The sequence below is a fragment of the Emys orbicularis genome, chromosome 4, assembly GCF_028017835.1.
Source record: "Emys orbicularis isolate rEmyOrb1 chromosome 4, rEmyOrb1.hap1, whole genome shotgun sequence".
Taxonomy (NCBI): Eukaryota; Metazoa; Chordata; order Testudines; family Emydidae; genus Emys; species Emys orbicularis.
The window spans coordinates 25,291,978-25,315,455 of NC_088686.1; the positions used below are offsets into that span (position 1 = coordinate 25,291,978).

At 43.2% G+C, this 23,478-nt stretch overlaps 2 protein-coding genes across 2 annotated transcripts in view; one reads left to right on the top strand and one right to left on the bottom strand.

The window, feature by feature from the left end:
• DEGS2 (delta 4-desaturase, sphingolipid 2) overlaps window positions 1-2,353 on the top strand; it is a 30,339-nt gene extending 27,986 nt beyond the window's left edge. Inside the window, exon 3 of the mRNA XM_065403981.1 lies at window positions 2,207-2,353. Coding sequence (XP_065260053.1) covers window positions 2,207-2,353 — 147 coding nt within the window. The remainder of the gene's footprint in view (window positions 1-2,206) is intronic.
• Window positions 2,354-5,319: 2,966 nt separating this feature from the next.
• EVL (Enah/Vasp-like) overlaps window positions 5,320-23,478 on the bottom strand; it is a 121,889-nt gene continuing 103,730 nt past the window's right edge. The window contains exons 8-14 of the mRNA XM_065403706.1: window positions 16,510-16,570; window positions 13,744-13,807; window positions 11,511-11,577; window positions 11,343-11,402; window positions 8,151-8,217; window positions 7,647-7,704; window positions 5,320-5,787 (exon numbers count right to left, since the gene is read on the bottom strand). Of these exons, the coding sequence (XP_065259778.1) occupies window positions 5,750-5,787; window positions 7,647-7,704; window positions 8,151-8,217; window positions 11,343-11,402; window positions 11,511-11,577; window positions 13,744-13,807; window positions 16,510-16,570 (415 nt within the window). The 3' untranslated portion in view covers window positions 5,320-5,749. The remainder of the gene's footprint in view (window positions 5,788-7,646; window positions 7,705-8,150; window positions 8,218-11,342; window positions 11,403-11,510; window positions 11,578-13,743; window positions 13,808-16,509; window positions 16,571-23,478) is intronic.

A 23,478-nucleotide genomic window follows, 5' to 3' on the forward strand; every position in this document is an offset into this window, starting at 1 on the left:
CCTATCTCCTGGGAGGTGTGTGTATTGTTTGTAAGGCTTGTGGATTGCTTTCAGCCCTTGCATTTATATAGCTCTGTTCATCCATGTCCTTATTAACATAGTAACTTCCTCTTTTCTTGCGTGTTGGGAATGTATTACACAATTCATGCTAAAGGAGAAGTATAAAAACAGGTAAATGAATTTACAGTGTGACTAACACCAGTTTACACTTTAACTTTATCTGAGTTTCTTAAACTCTTTCACTGAAGGTCAAAAACTTGCATATAAATGGCTCCATGGGAAGAATGGCTCATAAAAGTCCAAGTTTAAATGGGGGAATTTTTATTGCATTCAACAACCTCGCTGGCTTTTAAATACTGGGTAAATAATGTTCTGGAAGGAAATCTGGTTTTAGCTCTGCTACTTTGCCTGGGCCACTATGGCTTTTGTTTGTCTAAAGGGCTGAGTTCAATAAAAAAAAAAATCTGCCTAGGTAAGAATAATCTTGGCAGGTTTGTGCAAATGTACAGCAGCGCCACTGATTCTCTTGTTGCTACACTCAAGTACGTGCAGAAGCAGAGTGCTGAGCTGTTTATCAGTAATAACTGTATCACCACTATATTGCTAGTGCTAAAGTTGCTATAGCCTCCCACTTCCATGAGTTCTTGAAATCTCTTCCTTTTCATGCTGTCCTTACTCCCTGCCAAAGCTACACTTCAGATGTCTTCTTGTCCCACAAAAAATCTTTAAAATGGTTTTAAAAACTTGCTCAGATATTGTCACTTGAGTTAATGTTTACAGCCCCCAAATGAAAACTCAGCTATATGGGAAGCAGGGCTGGCTCTGGCTTTTTGGCCACCTCAAGCAAAAAAAAAAAAAACCAGTGATCTGTGCGCCGGTGCAGGGGGAGGTAGCGGGCGGGAGAGAGAGAGAAGGGAGGCGGCCAGGGCTACAGCGGGGCGCTGCCACGCGGCCCCTCCCGCCGTGCCGCGCACCGCCTGCCTGGAGGGCTCCGCTCCGGTCGACGGGGAGGGAAGGACGCGGGCTGTCCTGCCGGGCTTGCTGCAGGGCGCTCCCATCCTCCGCGCCGCCGCCCCCTACAGGGCGGCCGGAGCGGAACAAAACAAAACAAAAGCAGCCGTGCCGCCCTAGGATTGGGCGGAATGCCACCTCGTTCAATCTGCCGCCCCAAGCACCAGCTTGCTCAGCTGGTGCCTGGAGCCGGCCCTGATGGGAAGGGTGCACATACCTACAGCAATAGCGAGAGCACTTCTGAGAGCAGGCAAGGTGAATTTCTGTCAGGTGTGCAGCTAGAATACCAGCTAGTAATGGCACATAGGGAGAAACAGAACTGTGGCCAAGCAGCACTCAGTGTCTTCTGAACTGGTTTGATCTTTCACTGAATTGTGACACCTGAACATGTTTAAGGGTTCAGGAACAAAAGTGGGTAGCACAAAATGCGTGAATTATGTTGTGATGGAGTCCTGATAGCTCATAACAAGGCCTTGTTCTCATGATGAATCAGACTAATTCATGTATCCCTTCCCGCCTCATAAAACACTGCTGAATTCTAGTCCCGTGGAACTAAAATACAAAGATCAGATTCAGACCCATATTTTTTTCAAATTCTGAAGGCATGTTGGGACTAAAGGGTTTGGTTCAGTCCATTGGAGATAGGAGTCCATTATGAAGTTTCTAAATGGCTCTAGATACAGATCAGAGGTGTTTTTTTTTAAACCAAAGTTCTAGAACCAGAGCATCCCTGAATTCTTTATCAGGCCTGTGTCTACAGGAAAATTTAACGGGATGCCAGATTAGTTTGAGACTAAGTTAACAGCAACTATTAAATGGGGAAACAAAGTGGAACAGAATTTAGATGCTACAGCTAAAAAGACTTTGGTTTCTGTAATATTTTTTATTTCTAGTGCAAGCAAGGCTGTAGCTGGAGTATTTCAGTCATACAAAGTGGACTACTAAACATTGTGTGCAAAAATACTCAGAGGAAAATGTGGAACGCTAGTTCAACGTTTCTTTCCACTAGAAATAGTTGTCAAAAATGCTACATCATTCATAGTCATAGAGCAGATTGTGACATGGGATGCTTTTCATTGAAAGACTTAATGGTGTGGATCTTAAAAAGTTACATTGGGCAAGATACAATCTCAGCTAGACACAGAAGAACCTCTGACAATGCAATGCTGGTTAAATGGTCTCTTGTTCTTTTCAGGTGAAGAAGATAGCAGCAGAATATTATGACAACCTTCCTCAGCACCAATCTTGGGTTCGAGTTCTCTGGGATTTTGTTTTTGATGACACCATTGGTCCTTACTCACGGATTAAGAGAATATGTAAACTAGCACCAGAAAACCAATAGATTTGCTTTAGCGTCTTCATTAATAATGTTAAAAAAAAATCCAATTTTTGTGAACTTGAGTTTTCAGAGCTAAAAATGATCTGAAGTAATATTTCTATGCACTTACCTTTTCTGTAGTACCAAAGATGATGAAATATTGAAGGAAACCACAGGCACTGTTTTAGAATACTGTAAATTTTATTAAAAGGATTTTTGCTTATGTAACATTGCTCTTTGGCAGGATATCACACATGTATGTTTATAGCAGAGGCTACATAGATGCACCATCCTTTGTATCTGGGTGAAACTGTTACATTTTAAATCCACATTAAACATTTCCCCCCCCTTTTCATCAGGACCATGCATGTGTGGCACGAGATTCAGTTTAGACCTGTTCTGTGGTGCAGAATGCTTCTAATCTTTGGAGGAATGGAGACACATACTTCAACAGGTGGTTGGCTTGCCTTAATAGGTCAATGCAAGCAGGAGGCAGCCAGGATTCAAGAGCAAAAACTCAACCCCTTGCTTCCTTGGATGGATGAGGGCTAGGGCTGTATTATACATGCTACTTCAAGTACAGTCATCTCTGAGCTACATCTTGGTTTCTGAGCAGATTACAGCTGGGTCAACAGCTGCTGCAATATTGCTGCCACATCATATGGGATTGGGAAGGCAGGGATAGACCCAAAATGCAGTAGGTGGAAAAACCCCAGGAATCTTATTACCATGAGCAAACACGATGATATGGTTTGTCACATCCAGTGAAGTTGTGCTCTGGACAGTGACTGTACAAATGAAGATGGAACTTCATTTCCTATTCTCATCTGTGTCAGATCAACTTAATCAATGTAGTGGAGAGATTTCTTTTCAGTTTGCCAAGCACACTCCCCTTGAGACATCAGTCCTGATGCTGCTGAACATGTGAGTCAGAATAAAACCCAGCTCATTCAACCTTCTCTGTCATTAGCGCTGCAGGGCCAACCTCCTGCCTGTAATGTTTGTAAGCATGATTCAATACATATAGAACCATATTCCAAGAGGAGATCAGCCACAGCCTTTCTGGGGCTAATGCACTCAGGGAAAAGCCATAAGCTCCTCTTCTCTTGGATGTGCAAGCTGAGAAACAGGATTTCTAATACCTTGAATTAACATTTAACATCTTACAGGACAACTGCACTATGTGCTGAACTGTTTTCATTTCACTTAACAGACTAGCTCAAGACGAAACACTCTTCTACAATGTTACCTTACTATAAAACATCTGTGAATCATTTCATTTGTACAGAAAAACAAACTGTACATAAATGTCTAAACTTCTGCTATTTCTAAACATAGCCCTCCCTCCATTCTGCTTCACTCTGTCTTGCTGTTTTCAATTTACGGTATCAACTAGCCTGGCAGATTTCTTAACCCTGCCTGAGAGACTTGTGGAAGATTAATAAACTGGAGTGCTATTAAGTAAACTTCTAACATTACAAGGCACCCTTACCCTCTCCTAATTTCTTGGCCGTCTTTGATTACTATTAATCAAACCATCCTTCCTCTGTTGTACCAGCTGCTACCTCATTACTTGCCTCTATGCTGCTTTTTCTGTTAATTTAGCACTGCTCAAAGAGAGGCCAGAAGACTAAATAAAATACTACATGCTCTTCAGCTTGGGGACCAGCTGATTTGACTTCACTCAAGAAATAAAAAGTTCGCACAATTCAAGAGATCTGGGCTTTTAAAAAGCGGACTGCAGGAGCTACTGCTTCAGTAGCAGCTGTGGATGGAAAATGACAGTTTTAATAAGAAGTGAGCTCAAACTGTTTGATTTCTCTCATGCCATTCAAAGTGATCAAGGGCAGGAGGATAGAACAAGGATTCTGCTCTTGTAAATCTTAAACAGACCTAAGTTAGCAGAAATTCTCAAGCCTATACTTGGCTGAAAGAATGGCCCCTACTTATTGCACAAGTAGTAAGAGCTGAGCGGTCAGGCACTGTTGGACTACAGAAAATAAAGGTCAAGTATCGGGTACCAACGTTACCTCCAGGACTGCGGTGTGACAACGCAGAGGTTGAAATGCCCAATTTCAATTGAAATGTTGTCTAAAGGCAGCCGCTAGGCTTTGCCTGTAGTAGGGGCATGTGAGCAACCATGGGAAATTTTTAGAACATCAGTAAAGCTGCACCAGCGGGGCTGCAGTTATTAACTCTGTCACCCACCCTTGCTCTGAGTAGGCTGCAGCCTTCTTAAAAACAAAACAACAAACCCTTTACAAATTAAAAGTCAGGGAATGGGGTTGGGGTTTTTGTAGGGGAGGAGGAGGGAGGCAGGATGAGTGAGAGAGTGGAGGGGTTAGTGGTGGTCTCAGTGGAGCAGTGGGACACTGGGGACCAACTACTGGTCAGTAAATGTTACTGATGACAATATGAGCTTGCAGGGCTGTGACAGACTCTGGGATGCAGTATTTCCAGATTCTAGTAGCCTGTCTGGCCCTGGTCAACATAGAGGGCGGGCAGAGGTAAGACCCTGTGCCCCAACTGCTGCAGGAAGATGGGGCTAGCAGCCAGCTGTTCCCCACCTGGAGCTGGCATTGCACTGCTCTGAGTGGTCAGGGAAAGGGGAGTAGGTAACGAGTTACCTGCTTGGCCAGATTCTGATGGGCAGGTTAATGCTACATTGACAGGACTCTCCTGCTTGTTTTATTAAAAATGAACGTTACATGAGATTTCACAACATGCAGGCAGCCTTGCTCTTGTGTTCTCAGCAGAGCCTCCAAAACCAGCAAGAAAACACACCACAGCAACACAGTGAAATTAAAGTGCAAAGCTAGAGCAACTAATGAACAAAACCAAAAGCAGGGCCATATGGACAATAAACAGTTTATTACCAATATGAACACAGATACTGTGGTGCACTGACGTACCGTTTTAATATTGTGATAACTCTGAGTCAAAGACCTTGTCGGCTGACAACTAACATGTCTCTGTTTCTTCTGGTGATGCCACAATACATTTCTGTTGGCAAAGGGTCTTCATTTACATTGCAGACTACCAGTAAAATTACTTTGAAGTCATCTATTAAAAGCAAATGGTTCACATGTTTTCTTACCTACTACTAAAAAGAAACATAATACATTTAAATAAGCAAATACAAAATACAAAAAAGGCTGACAAATCTGATGTGCTGTGTCAGATGAAATCTAAAAAATCCAGAAATTTAAAATTTAATATTTTCTTTAGATTAAGACTTTTAAAATGAAGCAACTCCAAGGCAGCAGCAAGCTTCAAAGTGTGCTCAGTCTGCTAATAAAAAGGGTTTAAGAACAAAGACAGTGCAGGTGTCCTCTTTCACCATCTTGCATGACCTTGGTACACTTAGAAATGATCCAATCTTCCTAGCATCCTTAGTACCTCGCAGATGCTGTGCAGTCATTATGTTGTACTGATTCTACTCAACTCCTGCCTTATGGCTGGAAAACCAAACCAAAAGGTTAATTCAGACAACTACTCCCAGTGACAGGCGGTAAATACTCAGAGCCAAAGGCAGAGGTAGTGTAAGTTATACACTGGTAAGAGGATGCGAGTAACTTGCATAGCAAAGGGGGCGGAAGGGTGGGATTGCAGCTGGGGAAAAACAAGAGGACGCAGTAAGAAAGTGTGTGTGGAAGGTTGGAGGCGTGAAAGGGCTGTTCTATTTTGTACCTTCTGGCACACGCCTAATTGTTGCTTTTCCTGTTAAAATTTCCCCCCGGGGCCTCCCAAATTGCACTCCTTGTGGCTGCTACCGGTCCCATTGAAATCAAAGGCAAACCTCCCACTGATTTCAATGGCACCACAATTAGGCTGCCTTACGCCACCATTTATGTTGCCCCGAACCGCAAATCTTAGTCAAATAGTATCAATTTTTTCAATGCCTTTTAACAATACATTATATTGATACACACACAAAAATAAGGGTCACATTTCTATAATACTGTTTAGTGCTTTATAAGTTAAGCCTCACACTGCCCTTGTGTGTACATATGTACAGGTCAAGTATTATAGCATAGGTCATACAGCCAGGTGGGATCAGAGCCAGAGAATTCTGACTCCCTTTCCTCTACCTAACAAGTGGACCACACAGTTCATTCTATGCTAGTGCTGATGTGCATGGAAAAGTCTTACACTTCCTATTGACAGTCGCAGTCTATAGAAATTCGTATTCTTTTTATGTAGTTTCAAAATCATTCTAGAAAACTGTATTTTGCTAGAATATGGTGAAAAAAACAAGTTTATGAGACAAACAAATCTTCTGAGATTTAGATTATGATCATTGCAGCTGTTGGGAAGGGGGTTTTGGCCCCCAGTGTGGGGATTTCTCAGAACCATCACCCTGATACACTAATGTTCTGATATGGTACCACCTATAATTAATAATACTCATACAGCAAATTAGGGGATGGAGTTGTAAATACTAAAACAAGATTTCTTCTTGCTTCTTTTCAGTTGCCTTAGCAACAAGTTCAATGACCCCAGCAATTCTGTAATGGAGTGTTTTTATTGCTGTATAAACAATTTCCTTTGGTCTTGGAACAGTACTAGGTTATGGGTGTTTTCTCTGCTAGAACAGCAGCCAGGATCGGAATCTAGTCAGTTTGTTTAAGGTAGGGCAAAATTTACTGAATGAACAAAGCCACACACATGCGGAGAAACTCAGTTTTGTTCTACGTGAGGATTTAAAACCCTATTGTATTTCCCACAGGTGAGAATTCATAGCAGAGCAGAGTAACTGAAAGACCAAGGACAGCAGAACTTCCTTCTTTCTGGTCTGCATTTAAACCTGTGCTGGCTGAGCTTTGAGCATCTCAGTTAGATGTGCATGAAGGAGTGCAATCTTTGTATTGCTGGTAAAAATCCCTTACATGAAGCTTTGATGTACACACACAGTTGACTTTGATATCAGGATGTCAGGTAAAAGCTATGCCAGCCCCAAAAGGCAAAGCAAAACTGCTGAAAAGATTCAGACTGAATGCCTTGTGTTCAAGCTTCAAAACAGAGCACACACAAACAAGGCATGTAAAAATGCAACTGAGTGATCAAAACTCAGTATGGGCAGATACTGCTGTCTCTTGTGGTTCCACTCCAGCTTCTGAGCGATAGTCACATCCATACGTGTCACATCTATTTCATATCTACATATAACTAATACATATTTAACAAAGAGCTTCTTGGAAAGTAGTTGTAAAACTACTTTCTGAGGAACTCGCAGCTTTTATTTTCTTATGTGTTGAATCTGAGTGAAATCTCTCAGGATCAAACTTATCAAAATCAATTATTTTTTATTTCTTACCATCAATTATCTCTTCTTTCACTTTGTGTAACTCTCTTACAACTTCCTCCAATATTTCCTGATGAGACAAAACAAAAGATGTGTGTTCAGAATTCCATGTCCTCCATTACGGGTTGGCCCATATAGATGATAAAAACCCACTACTTCTGCCAGCTAAATAACTTTACTCCTTTAGGACCAGTGGTTCTATGTTCTGGACCTGTATTCTGACTACCAAAGGGCTTGAGTTCTGTACCTGCTGATGTACCAGGGAAGAGGGGGTGGCGTTGCATTTTGATCCAATAACAATGGGACTGTTTCCCTCTGAGCTTCAAGGAATCACTATGATCTCCTCTGATCTCCTCCATACTAGGAGCTTTGCAAGTTTGGGCAAACAGAAAGGCAAAAAGTGATGTTTCTATCTTCATTTAGCCTGAACAGTTGCCCTTCATGTATGACAAACACAAAGGGGAAAGACAGCTACCCATATGAAATTCCCTACGCTCAAAAAACCCACTCACTCACTTGTTTCATTCGATCAAAATCTAAGGCATCCATAGCCACATCATTGCTGCTGCTCACGGGCTTCATCCTTGAGAAACGGAAACAAAGGATAAAAGAGCAAATCAATTCTCAGCAATGTTTACTAAGCCATGTGGTGTTTGCTACTGTCATTATGATTAAAGTATGTTAATAGTCACTGGCTGCACAACACCTAGATCAGCAGTTCTCAACCAGGGGTCCGCAGCCCCCTGGGGGGGCCTCGAGCTGGTTTCAGGGGGCTGGGGGCCCTGCAGCTGAAGTGTGGGGCTGAAACCAGGAGCAGAACCACAGGGGGCCCTGAACCCCAGTGCCCCCTAGGGGTCTGAAGCCAGGAGTGAAGTCATGGGGGTGAAGCTGGGTGTCTCCAGCAGCACGTTGGGGGGTGGGGTGGGAATCTCAGAAAGAAAAAGGTTGAGAACCCCTGACCTAGATGAAATCCCAACACACAGGTCTTGAGTAGGTTAACTTTTTTAAAGTTCCATTACTCCCTCTTGTGCCATTCAGGAGTATTTTGCAGCCAGCGTATCTTGCGAAGCAAGCAGCACTATACTGCGACAGCAGACTGCAGCTGATCACTACCATCCAGCAAAAGAGCTTGTTTTCTAATCTTAAAATGCAGCGGAGAGGCTGAGGAGTGAATTAAAATGTAACACTTTATCCAAAGAGTTCTGATCAATAATATTAAGTTCTAGATAGTTCTGTGGCTACGTTAGGGTGCAGTCCTCATGGCTGTTAATTATTTACAGTGACAAGGCGGGTGAGGTAATATTTTTTTTATTGGACCAACTTCTGTGGGTGAGAGAGACAGGCTTTTGAGCTTACACAGAGCTGTTCTTCAGATCTGAGAAACGTTCTCAGTGCCCAGACCTGAAGAAGAGCTCTGTGTAGCTCAAAAGCTTGCCTCTCTCACTAACAGAAGTTGGTCCAATAAAAGATATTACCTCACCCACCTTCTCTCTCTAACAGCCTGGGACCAACATGGCCACAACAACACTGTGTAGTTAGTGTAGCAGTGCTGGAGGTTTGCATGATCAATGTCTGACTCCAACATTTGAAAATTAAGTCTCTCCGCCACACCTGCATTTCCTATAAAATAAACACTGCTTTGAGTGCTCAGGATTTAGTGAGCTGTTAAAATAATGGTAAAACCAAAAAAATGATGTTTGCTTAACCTAACTGTGTTAGTGAAGGTAGTCAGCAATCCATCCCATTGCTAAGTCCTGCCTTAGGCAGGCTGAGTGGTAAGGCTGTGCAGCACAAGCTGTGTTTCTTGGCCCAGCGTCCCAAAGACTTCAGGTTTGTGTAACTACACTGGATTCCTGTCTCTTTTCTATTGCCAAGGGCACCACAGTGGACATTATTGAGAGTGCTGACCGTTAGAGAGGCTTGCTTTGTTAAAATAGCCAGTAGAGGTTATGAACACTTTTTTGAAATTGGTGACTCTTCATTAAGTGTTTTAGAAAAAGATCAAGTGGCCTATGCCTAAGGAGAACATTTCAGCCTTGGCTCTGCTATCATCTTTATGTACAAGTTCTTTCTTAGGCAAGTCTTGCATTGATTCCAGTGGGCCTTTAGCCCAAGAAAGAGCTGCACAACCAAGTCCTTTGTGTTTCCTAAATTCTGATCCTTATGCTGCTCAAATGAGCTATGAGCAAGATTATGAACGGGATTTTCTGAAGGGACTCAGTGGCGGTCTAACTCTGGTTGTGGTCAAACGCCAACTGACTCTGCTGGAGCAGAGCTGGGCCAACAGGGAGTGCTTCTGAAAATCCCACCCACAAAGTGTAGGAGTGAGAGAACAAGCAGAGTAGTTTCTTGTGCTAGAACTAGAACAGAACGTGAATGCACTTCCCACTGAACATCCTCCAAACAGCAGTGGTCTTACAGCAGTCACCGCGTGAGAACTTGGTAACTAGCTTCAGCTCAGCATTTGCAAGGACAGGGAATACTATGATCATCTGTATCTAATGAAAACTGGTACATCTTTAATGGCTGACATTGTATGGTGGATCTGGGATAGACCCAGGCAGCCAAATTTTGCCTTTAGTTACACCTGTGCAACCCCACTGAAGTCAATGAAATGTGGGGCAGGATTTGACCCTGGTCTTTCACACAGTACCCACAGACATCTGCCATCACCCACTTATTTTTCTATGTGTTAACAACACTGTAGCACAAAATAACAGTCAAATAAGGGAAAGTGTTTGTTACTGAAATGAATAATTTAAAGCACCTATGTCCCACCTCCAACCCCTAACTTAACCCAACAACGCTCAGAGCTCTATACGATAGCCGCATTGGGGTACTGGCCAAGGACTGGAAGAAAACCTCTTTCTAGCTTTCCAATGTCACACTTTAACCTTTCAATACCTGGGATCAACGTATCGTGCCTGTAATTTGGCCATTTGGACGGACGAGCTTTGTTGGACTCCTCCTTTTGACTTTCCTGCCTACAAAACCAGACCCATCCTGTCTCCTCTTTCCTGGGTGTCCTCTCTGGTGGCTCCTATGCTGCAGTCAGCTTCATTTTCCCTTCCCCACTCCTTGCTGCACACGTTCCTTACTGCATGCAAAAATAATTTCTCCTCTCCTGGGTGCAGACCCCCAGATGGATTCTGCTTTTGAGTGTTCTCAGATGCTGGGCAATGAAAGTGTCTCCTGTTAGGAAAGATCACCCTGCAAGATCTGTTGAGGAGGGTTCTTCTGGCTGCTAGGTGGCAAATAGATCCACCAGGCAGGCCCTTGTCTTCCCTGTGGCACAGAATACTCCCCATTCACCCAGGAAACAAGAGACAGGGCCCCAATTTAGGAAAGCACATAAGCATCACTTAATCTGAAGCATGTGCTTAAGTCCCATTGACTTCAGTGATACTTAAGCATATGCTTACTTGAATGAGGGCCCAGGGATAGAAATCATATGGCAGTTCATGGCACTACCACTCACTCCCTGAGCCAAACTTTCTTTGATATCAGGCATGGCAAATTCACAACCACTCCGCCCAATTGAGACCAGCCTCTGGCTCAGAGTTAGTAAAGCAGCAGACAAGAGCAAATCACAACAGGCTGAGGACAGTCATGACAAGGACAAATGAATATTAGTTGCTGCACCAACAATGACATGATTTCCCAAAGGACAAGCTGAGACAGTTAAGAAGCCAGATCATTTTTCAGTACCTAGAAGGTAGTTGGGATTGTGTGGGGCTCTTAGCTTCAAGACTCTTCACTGATGGATTTCTATGGCAATGGAATGAAATAAGACATGAATTGAACACACGTTATGTAGATAGCATGCTTATAGTCCAGACTGTGCCACTGTTCTAGAGAGTAACCTGTGCAGCTCACCTAGAGAGTAATGAAGATACAGGCTTTTCAACAGAATTGCTTCTTTCCCATGGCTTCTTCCCAGGGTCTATAAAGTAAGAATGAAGAATTACGATTAATTCTGTTTTTTTCCCTTGCACAGTAAAAACATGAAACTGTTTTTCTTATCTATTTATTTATTCAGCTGGGATGGATGCTTTACAGAGATGTATCCATGGGAGCAGATAGGCTAGCAATAAAGAATAATAATGACTGCTGCTTTTAACTGGGACAGTATTAGTAAAAATCTATGCAGAGGAGGGGCAATGAAATTCTATCCCCTTAAGCTAGTGCCAACCAGTTAAGTGATGTTTAACCTCATACTAAAAAGATGTGGAGTTCTGAGTTTTGCTTTTTTAATACAAAAATCACTCAACTAGTAAAAGAAGAAATATGGACTAAATACTATGAGTATAATTTTAATTCAATTACAATATTTTCATTTAGTTTTTCTAGACTTCTTTTTACATTTAAAAGGGCCTCTTCTCTTAATTGTGACAACTGTTTAATCAAAATGACAGACATGCAGATCTCCAGCTGGGGACTGGCAACTAGTGGTCTCCGGATCCTCCCTGGTGGTCTGCAGTATGAAGCATTTGGAGAATAAAGCAGTAGGCTACTGGGGAGCTGGGTCTACAAGAGGCTCATGTTTACAAAGTGATCTATAGAACAAAAAAAGGTAGAGGATCCCTCTGATAAACCCAATTAAGTAGATTCTGCTGCGTGTGTCTAATATCATGAATAAAAATGCTACTTACACTTTATAATGTTTAGTTCAAATGTCAATGGGACAACAGAATTGTAAAGTATTTGGATATCTCAGAAGGGATGGCAGCATTAGAGCTATGCAAATCACCATGGAGGATTTCATATGGTCCAAGTTACAAAATGCCAAGCCCACTGTATATTTTTACAAAACACTCAGCCAAAAATACCTGATTTTTCCTGCCTTGGCATATCTAGGAGGAGTATATAACCTTCTTTCCTGAAGTACCTTACTATGAGCCCAATCTTTCTGATTCACGTAGACCGTACGTAAGTGAATAGCCCCACTGAAGTCAATGAGATACAACTTGTGTGTGTGAGGATTTGTAGGAACACATGAGCCCCCCCAAATACAATTCTTAAGAGTATTACTCAGTTCAAGAGCTTAGAAAGCCCTAAAATCCTACAGCTCATCTGTATGCACCCTTTCGATCTGATCCTTCCTCATCGTCACAACAAGCAAGCAAACAAACAATGCCTTCTGTGTTCAAAAGTGATGCTGGTCTGAGGGTCCCAAAGGACTGACTAAGGCCTGGTCTACACTAGGAAATTAGATCACTATAACTATGTTGCCCAGAGTGTGTGTGTGAAAAATTCACATCCCTGAACAACGCAGTTAAACCGATCTAACCCCCGTGTAGACAGCGCTATGTTGATGGGAGAATTCTCCTGTCAACCTAGCTACTGCCTCCCAGGGAGATGAAGTAACTACGTGGACGGGAGAAGTCCTCCTGTGGGCGTAGGAAGCATTGTCACTGAAGTGCTACAGCAGCGGAGCTGCCGCTGCTATGTTTTAAATGTAGATAAGCCCTAAGTGCTCATTTTATTGGAAGGGTTTCCCTGTAAGGCTTACAAGGCCCACGACCGTCAGACACAGCTTGTATCTGTATGACTTGTAGATGATCTGTTATTTAATCTTTTGTTCTCAACTTCATCACTGAAAATCACATTATGTTAAGGGCCCAATTCCGTTAGGTGCTGAGCCTCTCTAACTTCCTTCGTTTGGCATGGCACCTTGTGGGATCAGGCCCATTGTGATTAGCAATTGCATTAAGGGCCAGATCCTCAGCTGGTATAAATCAGTGCAGCTCCCCTTAACTCCCATAACAGAAGCGTATGCAGATACAAGCCAACGGGAGATCTGACTATTAGGAACCAAGGTCCATATCCCCAAAGGTATTTAGGGGCCTAACTCTCATTGATTTCACTGTGTGAGAGAATCTGGGCCCAAACAACTAGATTCACCGTTCTGTCTTTATGCTGATCAGAGAAGAAAATTCACATTCACCCTTTATTGCTCAAAAGAGATTTTAAAACAAAAACTATTTATGGACGTTCTGTTAGTAAATCCCCCTTACTCAGAGCTAAGATAATGAACCCAGATTCCAATGGTAAAATGTTTCACTGGATTAAGGAGAAGATGAAGAGTGCTAATAATTAGATTTAATACCTGAAGAATTCTGCTGCTGGCTAGGGCCTCGTGTGACTGGTGAAGGCGAGGTGCTAGCATCTTCCTAAAAAAGAAAAATAAGATATTTCCTAAATTTCGACTCAACATTTTTCAAGTGAACAGTCACTGATGGATGTGATGGACTGTGCTCTCTGTTCATCCACAGCACACGCGGTGTCAGTGCAAGCTTCTTGCCCATATGCCTGAACCCTGACGTTTGGGGACCACCTCGAAGGTGAGATGGTAGGTCACTCCCAAGTCCATTTAAACTCTGGTCGCTCCACTAAAACCAGCAAGGAGGAACATTCGGATGGGTGGTGTTTTCTTTTTCTTTTTAATGGGAACACTTTTCTACTAGGAACTCAACTGAAGTCCACCAACTCAGGTCACTGAACAGAGGGCAAACGGTAACAATGTCCCATCCCTACCTACCAACTAGGGCTGGACTCATGCTCGTGACTGAAAAGTGTTGGCTGCCGTTGCCCATTCTTTGAGCTAACCAATCCCCAAGTTCAGAAACTTTCTGTACTGCTGGAGAAATACTGGACTAGATTCTGGTCTGTTATCCCCATATAATTCCACTGATTTCAACTGGATTGCACAGGAGTAAGCGACAACAGGATTTAGACCAATCTCTCCACTAATGATGGTAGTAGCAGTTTCAGTTTATTGAGCTATCCTAACTAGGGCATTAAATATTTCTTCGTAGAAATTGGGTTGACGTCACTGGGGTTTACATAAGGGTAACAAAGAGCAGAATCCAGACTAATGTATTTGACCTGTAAATATTATTTAAGAGCTTCCTATGACAAAGCACTAAACACGTCAGCTAAAATGAAAAAGCAGTCAGTTAGTTTGAATGGCTGCTGGCTTTGCATTAGGCTTGATAGGAGGTACCAAAACAACAATAAAGGCATTGCAAAGTTGTTATTGTTGCACAATCAATGGGTGAATTCCAGAATCATCACACTAAGGAAGGCCCGTTAAAATGTGACTAAACTAAAGCTCTGAGTGGAATATGAGATAATGGCAAAGCAAATGGCAAAGCAGACTGTAGCATTTAACAGCTGAGGGAGAGCAGCATCTGGATAATTGTGCCTTTCATTTCTAGGTAAATGATTCAAACCCAGGCTTCAGGAAAAGCTGTGAGCAGAGTGGATGGCCACAGAGGCAGCCTCAGCCCTGCTCACCTAGCTAGGGGTTACACACAATGGCAGCCTTCATACTCAAGGAGTGCAAGCACCCTCAGCACTGCAGTTGCAGCAAGCCTCTCCAAATGGGGTGGGAAGCCCTGGGGCCATGCCCCAAAGAGGAGAGGGGAGCCAGTGGTGCTTTGTCTTTGAGGCTGGTGCTCTCTGAAGCTGTAGCAGCGGTGTGCCTGAGGCATGATGCCTCCGGACTTTCCTGCATTGGCGGAGAGCCTCCACAGCATGGGGCTCTGCCTTAAAGGCACTACAAGACCATAAGCCAATAGCAACAGCGCCGATGGGCCCGGTCGCCTCAGCAGAAAGGCAAAGGACTGCATGGGAGTAGTGACTGCACTACTCCTGTCCTCCTAGACACGCTGCCTCTAGGGGATATCTACATTGCAATCAGAGAGGTGACTGCAGCATAGGTAGAAATACCGGCTAGCTTTGATCTATCTAACTGAAATGACAATGGCAGTGAACCCACAGCAGCTTGGGTTGTACAAGCCTGTCTGGGACCCTGGGTATGTCCTCAAACTGCTAGTCCATGCTGCCACGGCTTTGCTGCTATGGTCATTTGAGATACCTAGATCAAAGCTAGCTCAGGTATTTCTACACATGCTGAAGTCACCTCTGATTGAAGTGCAGACATACCCTAGGTATGGAGATTGGTGGGGAAGCTCTCCTGGGCTGTAACTGTTCCGTGGATAAACAAAGGACTTCAGTCTACTGGCTGATAATGCGGCTCCTTTCACTTTAAGCACCAAGTTCACTTTAAAATGCAATCAAAACTGAAGCTCTCATTTAATCTTTTAGAGGACAACTAAAACATCCAGCACACGGACAGAACAGTTAAAACAGAAATGCACTGAAACTACTAGCCCCTCCATGAGCCCAAATTTCATGTTGTTTCATCTACCAAACTGAAACAAGTGGACACTTGATGGTATAGAATGCATTTACAAAGATATGTTACAGCTTTTGAACAGCTCAGTGGCTAAAGTACTGTCCCCATCCCCATTAGAAACCTGCTTTAATTGTAATCTGTCATCTGCAGCGAGCTGATTTTTGCTTTACAGAGGGGTTAAGTAATCTACTTTCCAAAGCCATCGTGTATGATGGATGACAGGCCAGGTCAGCTGATGTCTGCTGCCCAGGGATGCAACAAGCTTGAACTAAAATATATGGAACAGATTTGAGATGAGATGCTAATAGGATTTACCACACAAGGGGCTTTTCCTTTTGGGTGGCACAAATATTCCTGAGGGATAAATGAGGGGCAGCCTCTTCAACCTTAAAAACACCACTGTGAGCACAGTGCAAAGAAGCAACCACTGATGTGGTTTAGACATATCTGGTCTGTGAATAAATAAGAAGGGATTCTTGTTTCTAAGTACACTGGAGCAGCTGAATTTAGCTTGGGTTTGGTTGAATGTATGAACATTTGCTAGTCATTTTATTGTGTGTGCAGTGGGCAAGTATAGTGCTTCCAGCCTTCAAGCGATTGCAACTTATCAGCTAGTTTGGGAGACCCCTGTTTGCTTCACAGACACACAATACTGGTGAACGTTTCACTTACGTTTTGGCTTTCCTCTTCCTTTTTGTCAGCTGGCTTGTCTGACTGTGACGCTGCTTTCCTCCTTTGCACAGGGGTAAAAAAGTAGGACAAAGTCAACCCTTTAGAAATGCATTTCCTGCACAAGGCTTCAATCGTCATTTGAAAAGGCTGATTTGTGCCTTGGTAAGGATTAGCTTTTACTGCTGTGGAATTTCTTTAGCAGAAGACTGAACATGTTGGCTGCACAGGACCTGACCAATGGTTAAGAATCCAAACTAGGCCTCTATGAAGCAGGATCTTCAGGCAGGGGATCAATATTTTGAGTCAAGGTTCCATACAGAAGTACAGGGTTGTACAGTATAAAGGAACAGGGGTAAGGAAAATAGACATGGCATTGAGCAACTAAGAGACAATTTCTTGCAAAGTGTAGGGCTGCTTCTATAATAAAAAAAACGGGCACATAGGCTACTAAGGTGGATGTTCTAATACTGGGCCAGATTATTTCCCCCCTAAAATCCATATGCCAAGTGGACTCTCCATGTACAGAACTCGCTCGTTCTGCCGCCCCCACCCCGACCCAGAGAGCGCAATCTGTAGGCCTGAGGATCTGCACGTGGGCATGGAGATGTGGGGCTGGGAGAAATGCACATTAACCCCTCCACACACACATTAACCCCTCCCCACCAGCCTCAAAGGGCATCCACAGAGCAGATAGTGCAGCCTGGGGACACATTTACATTTCTGATGTGCCACAATCTCCACTGAGTGTAGACTCGAGGGTAGCAAGGGGTGAGGGAAAGCTCTGGCTGCCTGGAAGCCAGGAGGGGGCCAGAGCCAGTACTCGGGCCTGGGCTTTCACATGGATAGCCCTGTGCCTCTAGTGGATCCTGGGATATTCTGAACGCCCCAAAGCCAATCCAAAGGCTGTAGAACTGCTAAGCCCTCAGGTTCATGGTACTTGTAGCATTCAGGGGGGTTAGAGAAAGTTAAATGAAGAATATTTGAGCTGAGACCAAGATTCTGTATTCCTTTGTCAGCCTGAGACAGGCTAAAGCATCGCTCTCTGCGTGGCTCAACATGGAAACAAGTTACAAACCGCTGTGATTTATAAGCAGGCTTGGAAGGATTCGATTTTTATCGGTAAATGTGGGTAAACATCAATTTCAACGTACACATAAACCGCTGAAAACCTATGTCCACGCAGAATAATCTAAATGTACAGATAGGCAAAGTAAGAAAAAATGCTGCTTGGGAAGTTATTAGAGGTTAAGTTAAGGCTATTTACTTTGTATACTTTGACATGTGATGTTGACAGCTTGTGATTTAAGAGTTATAAAGCTTAAACTTTTTGAATCTCAGCGTCTGCTGTCACTAAATAATTATTGTCTGCTCTCCGCCCTCCTGCATTATTTTGCACAACTGCAAAAATTGAAATCAATAAACATGTAAAACAATGCTTAAAAGCAAACACTGATATTACACTGGTCTACAATTTTTGAGAAGTCGTCTGCTTCAGAGATAAAATGTGCTATTTATTATGTATTTTGATGTGCTGAATTCAAATATGACAATTAAAACAACTGATTGGCTACTGTTTCTAAGATATTTAAGTTTTACATTTTATGTCTATGTATATTGTGTAGATAGAGTTTTAATCATAAATTGTAAACCTAGGTCTTTTCATGTGTTTATGGTTGCTTTACATGATAACATTTCACCTGTCCTGTTTATGTAACACTTTAAAAATCAGCAAAAGGGTTATATAAATAAAATTTATTATGAAACAAAAGGCAAAAAACTATTCTGTACATAGTTTAGTCCTATTCAGTGTCTAATCGGCGCTTCTTGGCTTGTCTCTTGTATTCATTAAATGGAGCATCTCTTGTCACTGTCCAGCAATAGTCTGCAAGCATTGATGGGCTCCATTTGCCCTGATAGCGTTTCTCCATTGTTGCAAAGTCCTGGTGAAATCGCTCGCCGTGCTCGTCGCTCACTGCTCCGCAGTTCGGTGGAAAAAAATCTAGATGAGAATGCAAAAAATGTATCTTTAGTGACATGTTGCAACCAAGGCTTTTGTATGCCTTGAGGAGGTTTTCCACCAACAACCTGTAGTTGTCTGTCTTGTTGTTTCCGAGAAAATATATTGCCACTAACTGGAAGGCTTTCCATGCCGTCTTTTCCTTGCCACGCAGTGCATGGTCAAATGCATCATCTCGAAGAAGTTCACGAATCTGAGGACCAACAAAGACACCTTCCTTTATCTTAGCTTCACTTAACCTTGGAAATTTTCCACGGAGGTACTTGAAAGCTGCTTGTGTTTTGTCAATGGCCTTGACAAAGTTCTTCATCAGACCCAGCTTGATGTGTAAGGGTGGTAACAAAATCTTCCTTGATTCAACAAGTGGTGGATGCTGAACACTTTTCCTCCCAGGCTCCAATGACTGTCGGAGTGGCCAATCTTTCTTGATGCAGTGGGAATCTCTTGCACGACTATCCCATTCGCAGAGAAAACAGCAGTACTTTGTGTATCCAGTCTGCAGACCAAGCAAGAGAGCAACAACCTTCAAATCGCCACAAAGCTGCCACTGATGTTGGTCACAGTTTATGCACCTCAAAAGTTGTTTCATGTTGTCATAGGTTTCCTTCATATGGACTGCATGACCAACTGGAATTGATGGCAAAACATTGCCATTATGCAGTAAAACAGCTTTAAGACTCGTCTTCAATGAATCAATGAACAGTCTCCACTCATCTGGATCGTGAACGATGTTGAGGGCTGCCATCACACCATCGATGTTGTTGCAGGCTACAAGATCACCTTCCATGAAGAAGAATGGGACAAGATCCTTTTGATGGTCATGGAACATGGAAACCCTAACATCACCTGCCAGGAGATTCCACTGCTGTAGTATGGAGCCCAACAGCTCTGCCTTACTCTTGGGTAGTTCCAAATCCCTGACAAGGTCATTCAGTTCACCTTGTGTTATGAGGTGTGGTTCAGAGGAGGAGGATGGGAGAAAATGTGGGTCCTGTGACATTGATGGTTCAGGACCAGAAGTTTCATCCTCTTCCTCGTCTGACTCAAGTGAGAATGATTCTGGTGCATCAGGAACCGGCAGTCCTTCTCCATGGGGTACTGGGCGTATAGCTGATGGAATGTTTGCATAATGCACAGTCCACTTTTTCTTCTTTGACACACCTTTCCCAACTGGAGGCACCATGCAGAAGTAACAATTGCTGGTATGATCTGTTGGCTCTCTCCAAATCATTGGCACTGCAAAAGGCAGAGATTTCCTTTTCCTGTTCAACCACTGGCGAAGATTTGTTGCACAAGTGTTGCAGCATATGTGTGGGGCCCACCTCTTGTCCTGATCTCCAATTTTGCAGCCAAAATAAAGATGATAGGCTTTCTTAACCATAGTGGTTATACTGTGCTTTTGTGATGCAAAAGTCACTTCACCACAAACATAGCAGAAGTTATCTGCACTGTTCACACAAGTACGAGGCATCTCTGCTCACTTTGGCTAAACAGAAATGTGTCCCTTTGCAAAATCAAACACTGATAAATAACAGAGCACGACACTGTATGATTTCTAGAGCTGATATAGGGCAATTTGTTCAGCAGAGTGATGTAAGCTTCGTTATGATTGCATCATCCATGACTTCTAGGAATAACACGATGCAATTCATATCATGTATGACACAATACCAGCTTCAGATTGCATCATTCATTGTTTTGCCTAAAAAGCAAGTACTGTCCAAACCCAGTCATAGATTTATTCATAGATCCAGTCAAAGATGTATTTTAGTCATTTCTGGTTTAAATTGAGATCCCTTCCCTTTATAACTCACTTATCCTCCGCCATTCCCAAGTCAAGGGTCGTATATACTGACCCAATAGCATATCTTGAAAACTAGAGCCAATCAACAATTTTAAGCATCATTTTCGTTCTCAGTGACCCAGAATTAGTAAAGTTTGACTACATTTATTTCAGAAGCATTTTGGCTGTAGAGCAGTGTTATCTGCTGAAATTATAAATATAAACAAAATTGAATTCTGCCAAGCCTATTTATACAGGAACAATCCTGTCCTGGCAGAGGGATGGGACAGTGGCCTAATACGTCACTTCAGTCTATCTTAGTTCCTATGAGGGGCATGGCGCAACTTAAGCATAGAAGGCTAGGAAAGTGGGAGAAGAAGGTTCTTGAAGGCCTGTGGCCGGTCTCCTGCTCTTGCCCTCAGGACATAGACTAGCAATTACATAGCTGGACTCTGCCAAGGGGCTGGAAGCGAGGGAGTCACGGCCCTTCCTCCTGGCTAGTAGTGTCAGCACAAGAGGAATTCTGGCTGAACTAGCCACAGTGTCGCTGGGAGTTCTTGCTGTTTAGGAGTTCACCAGCTCTCTCTAGAGAGAGGCTTACAAACCACAATGTAGCTCAGAAGAAAGCAAGTATTGTTCAGTTTCTACTCTCTTTTTCTTTTTAGTACATTAGTCACAATGATAATGTGATTCCTGAGGAGTGGGAGCATGCACATTCGATTCTCAAGCTCTGCTTAATGTCTAAAAAGCACTAGAGAAAACATAGCACATTTCTATCCTCGGCAAAGCTCAGCGCCAAGGTCGGGGGAAGTGTGGATTGTTGGCAGTTTTCATTTATTCATCCGCATAATTCCTCGCACTTACATAGTGCTTTACATTTCCAAAGTGTTGTGCAAACATCATCTAATTAATCCTAACAAAAACACCCACTCTACTGTTCATACCGTTTTTTATATCAGTTTAACTCTATTGTCATGAACGGAGTCACTCCTGATTTGCACCAGCGTAACTGAAAGCAAACTCAGGCCCACTGCCTCTTCAAAGCATAACTCACACACTATGAATTGACAGTCTAGGTGCATCTGGGATCTTCCTTTTCCCTCATTCTTTACCCCTCACCTCCTTTTACAAGTGTTCACCCTTTTCACTGGGGCACAAACTTCATGACTGCCCTATTATGTGGCCAGCAGTAGTGAGCCCAAGATGTCTTCATGTGCAACTCAATTTAATGGACTGTTGCAGTGTTCTTGTAGCCCTGTTGGTCCCACAATATTAGAAAGACAAGGCGAGTTATTCACTCACAGAAAAAATTATAAAAGACAAAAACGCCATACTACCTGTGTGTGAACACTTTTCACAAAGTGATCACTCCACATCTGATCTCTCCATCCTCATCCTCAAAGGAAACCTGAAAAGCACTTTGCTAGACACTAAAACTTCTGGATTTAATAAAGACACTGGATTTATGGTTTATCACAATAATCTGTAACCCGCTTTTTGTCCTATAACTGCAGTTAACACCTATCCACTTCACACTGAATGGTCTCTTACAATATGTGTTAACTACTTATGCTAAACAATCTATTCCACCCTGTTTAGCTGTGACACTCTGGGTATCTCTACACTGCAATTAAACACCAGTGGCTGGCTTATGTCAGCTGACTTGGGCTAAGGCTTCGGGGGCGGGCTATTAAACTGCTGTGTAGACATCCAGGCTCAGGCAGGATCCCAGAGCCTGGACTCCAGCCCGAGCCCGGACATCCACACTGCAGTTTTATAGTCATGTGATCCCAAGTCCTGTGACATGGACCAGCTGCGGGTGTTTAATTGCAGTGTAGACATACCCACAGAGCACCTTTCCCAGACCCAAAGAAGAGCTCTCAATAAGTTTGAAAGCTTCTCTCTTTCACCAACAGAATCGGGGTCAATACAAGATATTACCTACCCACCTTGCCTCTTTGATGGACTGTGTGAGCTCTATGGGAGGGTTGTATTGTGTGAGTGCTACCTGGCAGCTGTAGGAAAATCCACCTCATCTGGAGCATAGAATCAGAAAGATTCAGGGATGTTTGATTTCCTACTTTAGATTATTAGGTGCAATGCAACTCCACATGCCACATGGACCTTGGCTGTGATGACTGTAATCCATCAAATACTCCTCCACCTGCAGAAGCCACTTCATTAGATTTTTCTTCCACTAAACTGACAGCATTTTTATTTAGTTTCTGACTCGGAGGCCAGCAACATCCACCCCACAGAAGGAAAATAAAACCCCACACAACTCTCAAAACCAAATTCCAAACCCCTTAGCAACTAAATAGGAAAGATCTGTGAAGGGATTTTCCTTCTTACTGTTGGCAGGAAAAGCCTCACAGATTTCAAAAACAGAGGTGGTCCATGTAAATCCTGAAAAAGCATGAAACTAAGATCTACCATGATGTGTGACTGGTGTGTATGTGTATTGGAGGTGGGGGACGGGGTCAAGGAAGTGTTTATATAGTTTTAGTAGCATTAATAACTTTACTGTATTTGATATCTCCAGGGAATTACCATAGGCGCTGACTCCATGGGTGCTCCAGGGCTTAAGCACCTGCTGAAAAAAAATAGGGGGTGCTCAGCACCTGCAGGGACAGATTAATATTTTGTGGGCCCTGACCCCTGCTCCGAAGCCCCGCCCCTGCTTGGCCTCTTCCCTACCGAGGACCCACCCACGCTCGGCCCCACCCACCCACCACTCGCATGGGGAAGGGGGAGTGGGGAAAGCAGCAGAAAGCAGCACCCACTGGCAAAAACGAAAGTCAGTGCCTGGGGAAATGACAATTCCAGTGGTCAGAGGTCTTGGATCTTCTAGATCCTTCTGTGGACCAATGCCAAGAAAAGCACTGCTGGGGTGACGGGCTGATGTTAGATTTAAGTTCTGGTATATTGCAGAAAAATTAATGGGGCTAGAAATGATAGTGGTTTGAGAGACAGCACTTCATTCTCCTTTGTTTCCACTTCAGTTCTGAAATGATTATAGCAGCTGCTATCATAGGAATCACTAAGTCTAGAAAGCAATGCTTTATATCACCTGAAACCTAGCTTCTCAGATACTGTGCCTACCCTGGATACATTCCATCCTTAGCATGCAGACCTACGCTGAAAAATGGGGATTCTGTTGGTCTCTCAA